General features: G+C 43.9%; 1 protein-coding gene across 1 annotated transcript; it reads left to right on the forward strand.

Moving 5' to 3' along the window:
* Window positions 1-2,531: 2,531 nt before the first annotated feature.
* On the forward strand, window positions 2,532-5,202 carry LOC135492952 (uncharacterized). The gene is made up of 5 exons (XM_064779699.1): window positions 2,532-2,542; window positions 3,023-3,084; window positions 3,552-3,736; window positions 4,541-4,656; window positions 5,061-5,202. The coding sequence occupies exons 1-5, from the start codon at window positions 2,532-2,534 to the stop codon at window positions 5,173-5,175; spliced, it is 489 nt and encodes a 162-aa protein (XP_064635769.1). The 3' UTR covers window positions 5,176-5,202.
* The last annotated feature ends 5,697 nt before the right edge of the window (window positions 5,203-10,899 follow it).

Here is a 10,899-nt window from a genome sequence, read left to right on the forward strand (position 1 = left end):
TTTCATTGACCATCTGTCTCATGCTTTCATCATGGCAGCTTTTAGGTTTTCCCCGTCCGTAAAAGTATCATACGTATGCTTGAAACGTCCATCGAACACGAATTATTCAAATTTGGCAGGCAGGAAAACCCTCGCCCATCTGTTTTCACTTTTGCACTTCACTCTTCGACCATCCGACCACCTCTTGACCATCCGGCACGTTGAAAATTCCTTATTTGAGAACTCCCAAGAACTATCGTCATCATTTTGGTATCTGCCATACACTAGTTAGGACCGTGGTTCGATCTTCAGCTCCGAAAACTAGCCTCAACTGAACCAAGGTAGGTAATATACTGCGAAAAATCTCACGAGACTATTTTTCTCTTCGGTTTCTCTTTCTCTTTTAAACGTCGACTAACTTTATCTACTTCACGCCCGTGACGAAAATAGGAATAATTATTGATGGTCAGAAAAATACATGTACACAATGCCGTGTAGTGCAGTTACAATAAACTTGGTATTTATAGTATTTGTTTATCTGTCTACACAACGGCAATGCTGTAATTTATACCAGTGCGCATTTACGCAATTGGAAATTTCAAATTCAATTCAATCCTTTCAAATTTTTAACGAATGGCGAATGGCTTGGTTTCGGTCTCCACTTTAGCTCCACCCTCGCGGTTTGGGTGATACAACCAATACCTCCAGTGAAGTATCAATACCATAAACCGTCGACTCACTTGTACAGCATTACATGCCCGTGAGCACGGAATGCCCCGATGTAGGAAAACACTCTTGGGCATCAAATGCTCCACAAACCGCAGGCAGTTTTCGCAAATGGCCCGACAGTTCATTATTCCATTGTTTCCCATCATTATCTGTCAGGGGGTCGAACAATTGGATGAGCGTTCACGTTGGGATTTCGGGGTATTTGCGAAAACTCCCTAATATATACACGCCCTTCGCTTGAATGCTATTCGAAAGCTGGTTTAGGCCGACAGTCAGAAATTCCATAAAATATTTTCCTCGGACTGTGGCAACATCAAACTATCCCGCTAACATTGGAACGAAGAGGCGAAATCAGTGCATGATTTAAAGTAAAACAGTCGGGATTTAGAATTCTCGACACGACTCATTGTTTTGTAATTCCTCGAAATTCGAGGATTTGGCCCAGCTGTTTTCCTTTTTTTTGTTCATTTCGTGGAGGATTGTTTTGATTGACAGAAACAGAAAAGTATTGCACACTTGAGCTAAGTGAAAAAGCATCATTTAAAGGCCTACGTATACGTGTCTATTCTAGGTTTTTGAGGCTCAGGTAAATTGAAATTGTCGGTGCAGTTATTATGCAAGCAAACAAACTTATATGCATTCATATATCAGTCTACACAAAGGCTTTGTTGAAAATCATTTCCAGTATATACCGTAGGCTCACTTATACGAGGTCAGTTCCGTATATTGTACACTTCACGCCTACAGGCCTATTCATTTGAATGTCAGAGTCTCTCGACAGCGACGGACAGACTGAAGACGGGTCAACTGAACCAGTCTTAAGGCCCGTGTCCACTGGGTGCGTTATTACGTGTGTTATTGTACACAAAGTCCCTGGATACGGGGTATCCAGAAACCCTGCTGCCGTAGACCGGCTGAACTTGCAAAGAGACTAACTACTGGTAGAAGAGGAAGCCGGAAGACAAGAGTATTAATTAGAATACATGTAGTTTATTCGCACTTACAATCACAATCAGTTTGTAATCCTTAACGGCAGAGCACGCTCAAAGTCCTAGTTCAGAGGTGGTTGGCAACAGAGAGGAAAGAGAGCGAGAGCTGACGTGCCCAGTGCTTAAATACCCAGACGCAAAGTCACGAGCTCAGAGTCCAGGATTACGGAAGACGAATACTGCTGTCGCCGCAATCCCCCGACTTGGAACCGCGTGACTCGGACACCTGGACTCACTGCTTATAATGTGTAATCATATTAACCAAGGCTAAGAACAATGGCAAACAGCTTGATAAGGCACGTTCGGTATACTTCAAAGGAGTTGAGTTAACCCTATGAACACCGTGAAGCCTACCTTTTAAGGGCTTCACGGTACATTATCATGCAGCGCACTGCGCATATGTAACGCGTTGCGTAATACGGGCGTAATACTATGTCCATTCCTTGATCTCTTGCACATATTGCCACCCTTTCATATCCTAGGCCTATGGTCAGTTTCTATTGGCTGATCACATAACATGGACCAGAACTACATTGCGTGATCCGCTTCATAAAGAAAATTTCTTTATGGACCGTATTACGTAGCGCAGTGCAGACCGTGTCGTGCACAAAAGGACAGGGTTCTTTGAAAAGCCATTGAACTTTACAATGCGCAGTTTCTATGCGTAATACGCTCCGTGATAACGCAGCGCAAAACGCACAGGTGGAAACAGACCTTTATCATCATTGAGAAATTGATCAGAGCAAGGGAAATAGTCAAGCGATCCTTGATCATGCCATAATAAATCGTCAAACGAATCGGCCAGGGTATAGCGTTCAACTGCATAAATACTGAATGGTAGGGAAGTAAATTCCGGATATGAATATTATGAACTGACCACTTAGAACTGAGCCTACGGTATGTACATTGTATTCACTAAGCACACAATTGGAAGGTTTCAGTTCAAGCTTATTTTTAAAATATTCAAACGAACAGCGCACTGGCATTTTAGGCTGTAAAACGGGTTCATATCTGTGTTCGCTCGCCATTAAAAGCTTTTTAAAACCTCAAAAACCTTCGCTTCTATAAGACTCAACGAAATTTCCCTGGTGGTTTAAAAATATACATATGTAACAAAGGGAAAGTGTATTTTCATAATCAAGTTAACGCCTTTAAAACATTTTACACTCTGAAACGGAAATCGTTTGAAGCTGTCTCTTTGCAGCGGTCATCCCAATCCAACATGTATTGACCGGTAGTGAAAAATCACTGAATCGTGAAAACAGCTACCAAGATTTTAGTGGTGACGCAACAACTGATTAACATGATCGTTCCGTTTGTTTCAGGATGACATATCTTCTACCCTTTTGCCTTGTCCTGATAGCGGTCATCGTCGAAGTCAGATCTGGTACGTTCAGGCATAGTCCGCTGAGCTGACATTTGTAGGGTGGGCCAGCTCCGGTCTAGTTCAGGCACGACAAAGAAAGATTTTCAATAGAAACACGCGAAGTAACTATTATCATCTAGCTAGCGCGACGCTGCAACGTAAACACAATTTTATTCGAGTCTATTCACCTTTCATTAAGTTGCACTGAAATATCGCTTTTTACTTAAAAACTATTACACACTGCGTGTCGTTTACGCTGCAGCTTTTTGGTGTCACACCATAACTGCTGGCATGTTCAGGCAAAAAAGTGGTCGAAAGGGCCGGGCGTTGGTGTGCCAGATTTGCTTGTGAATGCCCCCCCCCCTCCAATAAGACTCCTAAGGGTCAAACCAGCGAGCGCCCCTGTACCATGAGCCGAAGGAACAAGTTAGGAATAAAAACAACGTGTCTGTATACCAGGCTATACACATGCATGTATTTTGTTACAGTTGTCGTGGTCGGCAGCAATTCAGGCGGAGGCGATGATGCAGTGTCCGTGGCAATCTGCCCGACTGGAACAGTTGGTGTGGAATGCTCATGCACTCCTGCCGGCCAATGCGATGGGTCCTACTTCACTGATGATGTTACGTGCAAAGCATTCCATCGTTACGGATACAGTAGCGGACATAGCAATGTAAGTATTTGACGTCGGCTCAGTAGCTACTTCCGTAGGATGTATTGAAGCAGCCACGTCCCAAGTCATTGCTCCTCCGTCAACGCAAGGTTGGATTGTAGCTAACCGAAATCACGAGATCTCGCAGGGAGGCGCGTGGTTTTACCAGGCTGGTGTTGAAGATTGCTTTCTTGGGTCTTTAACGTTATTGTAATGCACTATGTACCTGCATTTAATATTTCGTCCTCAACTTGCTGCTATTAGCTGCAAGAAAAAATTGTTTAGTTTACCGTGCATGAGCTGACACACATCAGAAAAACCGTCACTAGTAGGAGGCTTTTTCCGACTTCTTAACGGTTTCTATCCGACAAAAGTCCGACTTTTCGGGGAAAAGTCGGACAATGTCAGAATTTGTCGGATATATCAAGTAAAAGTTAGGGAAACCGTTAAGAAGTCGGAAAAAACCCCCCACTTGCGCATATGTCGACAATTCAATTCCTCTAATACATAAATCATAATTCAAAATCACATAATTCATAATCGTGCATGATTATTTCTCGGTTGTGAACAGAATATCAATGTCTATCAGTGGGCGAAATGATATCCAACCATCTCTGAGGTCGTTTTCTTCATTTTGATCTGCGTGATTTCGCAGTGCCAGCTCAACTAGCATGCTGGTTAGAGCCAACTCGCTTTCAAAATTTGTTTTAATTTACGACAAATTTGGAATCCCAGAGATAGTTTCCTCTGTTGCTGCAAAACATTCTATATAAAGAAGCAATCTCAATCATCTCAATTATGTCACCATATACATGTATATTTCAGGCCCACGCAACATGCTTGCCGCTGCTGGTCCGTAAGACATCGACTGCGTACAGTGCCGGTCCACACGAATCTTGCGATGCCGAATACACGTTGATGAGCTGTCAGGTCTACTCACCGTACGTATTCTTGATTTGTTATTGTTGATTTACCATGAATATAACTACGGCAACAATTTAAGCAAAGAAGGAAATGGAATTCTTATGAATCATCCTGAAATACCTTAGAGAAACGCGATTGCAAAACAAAAACATTACGCCGGCTAAGTGGAAGGCTATAGGCCTAATGGTAACCGTCATTTTGAAGAAAAGCAGATTGTTGGCACTAGAAATCTCTGCAAGTACATTATATCTACCATTACAAAACTGTTTGGTGCTTTTATCAGCCAGGAGTTCGTCTCACTCGATTGAACTCTTGTCGTGTCCACGTGTAAAGGTGTTCCCATTTGCAAAGGAGTATTTTTCTCCAAACTATAGGTTAGTTAAGCGTAATTATGTGAAAATGTGTACATTATCATTTCCAGCTGGGCACAGAATACCCCAAGTCATATGACACCCATCAGCTCTGGAAGGGACTGCTCCGCTTCATCAGGATGCACGAACTGTAAAGTCCAGGCGGTTTGCGTCTATTCTGTGTAATGTTAATTTGAAATAAATATTAGCTGACAGCACCTAAAATCAACCGTCGTTCCTCTATTTTAAATAACTATAATAAGGTACATCGCAAAAGAGACAAAACACCAAAGACCATGAGATTGCACTGGAACTGTTTTGTTTCGAGGCGGTATGCCGCCCGAGTTTGTTAATTTTGCAAACCGATGTGCTGATGACCGTCCTACAGTAGGACTTTCAATTCCTCAGATTTTCTCTCGTCCAAAAAGGCTGCGTAATACATAGAGCACGTGTATCACTACAATTGACGAACTTATACTCGAGATACATGGTTTCGGATTGAAAAGGTGACATGACACAACGGGTAAAAAGTGACATCGTGAATCGTGATGTAGCCCACTTTTACATTACAAGTGACAACGCACTTGAACTCCGTGTCAACCAAGCTGGTCATTTGAAACCAGTGTCGAATAACTCCCCCCGTCCATTTCGTCACTCTGTCTATCTCTCCTCATGGACTCTAGGCTGGAAGATAAGGCAATGGACATGGCATGTCTGAAAGCATTTTGTGTTTTTCTGACACCGAATCAGATTGCTCAACGTAAAGATAGATATCTTTTTGTTTTGGTGATGTCACCTTTGTCAGTAAATGTGGTTGCTGAAGACGGCATCACCTTTGAATGGGGTTATCGATGCAACTTTCTCTGTGAATGAGGTTGTTGAAGACTGCTTCGCTTGCGAATAATGAGGTTGCTGATATCCAACCCCTATTTCCAGGGAAATGCTAATCAAGTAGTCCCCGTGAGAGAGGTTGGCTGATATCCTATCATCGCCTTACCTGTGAATGACGCTTTTAATGACAGCATCTCCTGTAAATGAGGTTGCTGTTGACAAAATTACCCTGCATGAGGTAACTACTACATGTAACTTCTACACCGGCTATACAGTTCGTGCAATCATGCCATAATATACGATATATACTTTACCACTCGGGGACGTAATGACGAGTCCGAGGTACCATTTCAATTCTATGCCGACGATAACCAACTTCTAAATTTCATGCAATGTGGTAATGCTGTAGAGAGCCTGAAAGTGGTATCTCAGACCGAGACTTGCATTTGTGATGTCAAGCACTGGCTTGTCGAGAATAAACTTGCCTTAAACGCCCCCAAAACTGATATGATGAACATCGTATCATCTTGGAGGACTGGATCTGTGCAGGGTATCACTGTGGATGAAGTCACTGTGGATGGTGTTTGGGTTCCAAATAGCTGTGTTAAAGACCTTGTTGTATGGTTCGATTAAGGCATGAACATGCAACCTCACATTAAAAATGTGTGCAAGGCCGCCAGGGATTCTTTGTACAAGATAGGTCGCATTAGGAAATACTTGGATCAGCAATGCACTGAACGCCTTGTTGGCGCTCTTGTAACTTCTAGGCTTGACCACAACAACGGTCTGTCATGTTACGCTAGTCCTCCGGCAACTACATTGTCTCGTGTTTATTGCAGAGTCTTGCTACATTGCTATAAGGCTGTTCATGTGTCGGCACCTGGTTACCTTCAGCTTCCACTCGCCGTATCTGCTCACACCGTACGAGGTAATCTGCTCCTAGCTTCCAGCTTCAACCAAAGCGCACAAAGACCTCGTTCGGGGACAGAAGCTTTTCGGCGAGTGGTCCCTTCCTTTGGAACCAGCTGCCGGCCAATATCAGGCTGGCAGACAGGATAATTTTATTCAAGCAGTCACTAAAGCCCGCAGCACACTAGCCGCCAACTTCGGCTTTCACTGGCGATTTTTGCCGCAAGAGTCCTGAACGCCTGAAAAATCCCTAGTCTGCTACGAACGGCGTCGGCGAACGCGACTTGCCGCCACTTGCTGCAACTAAACGCCAAATATCTAACATGTTTGATTTTTGACGCGTGTCGCCGCGTTTGAACGCAAGAAGAAGCCAGGTGTGCTACGGATTGCCACCTGAATTAGCGTCGGCGGCGAGGCTATGGCCAATCAGTATGCGTCTAGATGTAGCATGATTTAAAAATGGCAGCCTAAAGTTGCGGAAAAGACGCTACTGGACGCCGATTCTTGGCAGGTGTGCTCTGACCGGGATCCACTGGCCGCCAACGTCGGCGTCGAGAGGCGTCAGCTGAACGCTTCTTGTCGCCAAAGTTGGCGGCTAGTGTGCTGCGGGCTTAAAGACGCGACTGTTTAAGAGACATTTTGAGGGTTGGGCGCCTTGATCACGTTAACACGGTGGCAAGGGGCCCTATAAAAATATACTCTAGTTTCGTCTTTCTAAGGTACCTTCCATATATTCATGCCGGTATTTAGGCCTCAGCCCCAAGTTACCATTACAATGGATCATTCAGTTCTATTCAACATCACTGACCAATGTGAATGGCCGAACTGCATGCCGTTTGCACCGGCCGCGACGAGACGGTCAATGCACATGTCCCAGGAAATGTCAGTTTCATTCAAGGGTTTATTCCAAAATCAGCAAATGGGTTGATTCATACAGAGTGTGCCAGAAAAACAATCTTCAACATTTTAATGTCTCGTTTAGAAAGCCCCATTTCAGCAACCAGACCTACAACTTGCTGTGGATATCGGATTGACCTACCTCTTATTGAGTCCCAAATTAATTAGTGAAATAAATTCACTACAGAGAAAATTGAATTTCATAAAATTTAAAATTTAGTAGGCCATGTGCCTTGCTTTTTCCAGACGCGATGTAAACGGTTATTTCATGGCTTTATGGCAAACGTTGTCACTTTCTTCTATTAAAAACATGTCTAGACATCCTAGGCCTATAAAGGCCTAACGCCGATGATCACTCGCCCCCAGACAAACAGTCAATATGGAACAAGAAGAACCCTTGAGAAAACGGCGAAGGAGCTATTCGGTATCCGAGAAAATAGCGTATTTGCGGGACCTTGAGACAGGGCTATTGAATGGAACAGTCGAAAGCATGAACGAGTTTGCCAAACATTACAAAATCCCAGTTTTAACGTTGAGAAAGTGGAACCTTGAAGACCTGGAAGAGAAAGAGCGCGAAGGTCGCGGCAAGGACAGGACAGTCAAAGAGCGACTGGTGGGTCAATGGCCGGTGTAACATCTGTGGTTGTTTCCAATGTGTCAGTGTTTCCAAACAATAGGCAGCTAGAGAGACAGTGGCCCGGTTGTTCAAAGCCCCCGCTAAGTTAGCCGGTCGCTAGCACTAGCCGGTCGCTAAAAATGCTATCCGGTCGCTAGTTATCCGGTTGCTAACTTTGAGTTGTTCAAAATGCTTTTCATCCCCTCGCTAACTATCCAGTGGCTGAACCCTTGCTATCTCCCATAATTCCCCAAAATCTCACTTCCCATGAAAGCAAACATGGCCGATTTAAACAAATCAAACCCCCTGAGCTCTGCTCAACAAAACAAAAAAAGGGCCCGATCCGAGAATTGGAGCCCTGATGAAAAAGCTCTGCTTGCGGAGATGGTTGAGGAGAATTTCGGTATCCTCCTTAACAAAAAGACAAATGTGGAAACCAATGCGAAAAAGCAGAAGGTGTGGGAGGGCATTGCCCTTGCTGTCACTGCACTTGGGACTAGCACCAGGACCTGGGACCAGTGCAGGGACAAGTGGCACAAGATGTGTACGAGTGGGAAAGAGTATATATCGAAGAAGAAGAGAGCGGCCAGTAAGACTGGGGGTGGCCCAGCTATGGAAGAGGACACCGAGGACACTCTTTTGGAGAAGGTGGGTGCCCTCCAAAAAGGCAATCCATCTTGGCATGGCATTCGAGGAGGGAGTGAGACTGGCCCCACATCATCATCATCAGCAACAGCCCTACCAGCACCTCGTCCAAGTCCACAGGCATCAACATCAGCCACTGCAGCAGCCAAATCTGGTGAGTTTCTTCAGGTTTTTATTAAAATTGGCCTGCAAAAGGCTAGCCAATGCATGCATTGAACACTTGAAATACATTGCCGTGTACATGATGTATGTAGCATGTACAGTGCAGTACAGTGACAGAAAGCGTCTGCTATTTTGACCCAATTATAAACATTGGCACAGAGCCATAACCTGGCAGACATGGCATGGCCGCCTCCATTTTCACAAGCATGGGCTGTTCAACTGGCATCCAAAAGTGAGCCGTTGCAGCAGACAATAAAATCATGACAATCAAGTATCAACATCACTATGATCACCTGACTCTGCCTAAGAATATCCACTAAGTCATGATCCATGACCAACACCATTTGAGCAGAAATATCACTTTTATGCGACCAGTTTTGGGCACACACTCAGCAATGTTGCAACTGGGCGAGATCCGCTTTTATTTCATGCATATGGGATGCCTTCAAAGTAAAAAAAATGATAAAAGAAGATCTCAACATTTTTTCAGAATATGCCTACTATCAGAAATCTTTAAAAAAAGAAATCGCAAATGAATGGTATCAGGTCCCCTCCGGATCAGGGGAGGGGACCTGATAACATTAAGTTATTGGCGGGGGCATGTCCTGGGAGGGACCTCTTAATTACCATGCATGAATCAGCTTTAAAATTCACACAATTCTTTATTTTTTATTTTCAGATTATGTTCCCGTGTGGGAAGTAGGCGACAAATTAGATGAGCTGGAGAGGAAGTGCGCCGAATTAAATGCCCAATTCTCCCCTGTGACAACTGACAAGTTTCATGTCGACTTCCAGCAATCTGAGCTGAAAGATCGTGAAGATGATGCCGGGGAAATGTCAGCAAGGGATATGGCAGCGTACATTGAGGGCAGAGGGTCAAAGCTGAAGTCGAAGAAATCAAAGAAGTCAGCTAAGAAGACCAGCAATGCCAAAAACTCTGAAAGTGACATGGGGTGTAAATGCTATTGCCCGGTGCAGCATGCCTTTCTCGTACAGGAGCTTAAGAACGCGAAAATCAAGGAATTACTTTTGTTGGCAGAGCTTGAGAAGATTCGGGGGAAAGGACACAACGTACTCTCTACTATACAACAGTAGAGCATTTCACTGTTGTCGATATCGCATTAAACAGTGAACATTCTACTGTGTGTTTGCTTTTGCGCACATTCTCTGCGCAACGAAGAATACCATTGAATATTATATAAATATTGCATGTCAAGCCATAGAATAGTCAAAATTATTTGTCAGGTAAAAAATTATTTCACGAGGCTTAACTTTAAACCAAACCTTGAAGAAATCGGCCCAGCAGGTTTTGCACAGCGACCCAAACCACTGTCAAAGTGATTTTTAATCGGCGGATACGCAAATCATGTATGGAGCCAAGACGTGTACATTATGTACTGTAGACAGTGTGTGTTTACATTAGCAGACGATGTTTGTTTGAAGCGAGTCCAGGCCCAACTTGAATGCCTTGTACTTTCTGTTCGTGGATGTAACAGTCCCACCCAATGCAACCTACCTACTTTGTTGGTGTAATTCAAGACCCTGACAGTATCACTGTGCAACTTCCTGGCTTAAAACGCCGTAAATATGCTGTTTTTTTATCGCCGATTTCGTCGAAATCTTAATGGCCGCCATTTGCAATATCGCGTCATCGATGACGTCAGCCGTGGAATAATGCCGTGGAATAGTCAAAAGTATCGCATGGCACGTGGTCGTGAATGACGCGACGTGATTGGCTCACATACTAATGAGGTATGATAATCTGGAATATTGTTGAATGACCACGTGTTTTTAATTTGTTCTATATATAGTTTTTGACTGTAGCCGAATAGACAATTTGAACTTGAAAT

The sequence above is a fragment of the Lineus longissimus genome, chromosome 8, assembly GCF_910592395.1.
Source record: "Lineus longissimus chromosome 8, tnLinLong1.2, whole genome shotgun sequence".
NCBI classification, from domain to species: Eukaryota; Metazoa; Nemertea; class Pilidiophora; order Heteronemertea; family Lineidae; genus Lineus; species Lineus longissimus.

What these genes read in the sequence shown, in the direction of transcription:
- LOC135492952 (XM_064779699.1), top strand. An exon ending in CATCGTCGAAGTCAGATCTG is followed by an intron (nt 3,085 to 3,551) that starts GTACGTTCAGGC and finishes ATTTTGTTACAG; the next exon opens with TTGTCGTGGTCGGCAGCAAT. An exon ending in ACAGTAGCGGACATAGCAAT is followed by an intron (nt 3,737 to 4,540) that starts GTAAGTATTTGA and finishes TGTATATTTCAG; the next exon opens with GCCCACGCAACATGCTTGCC.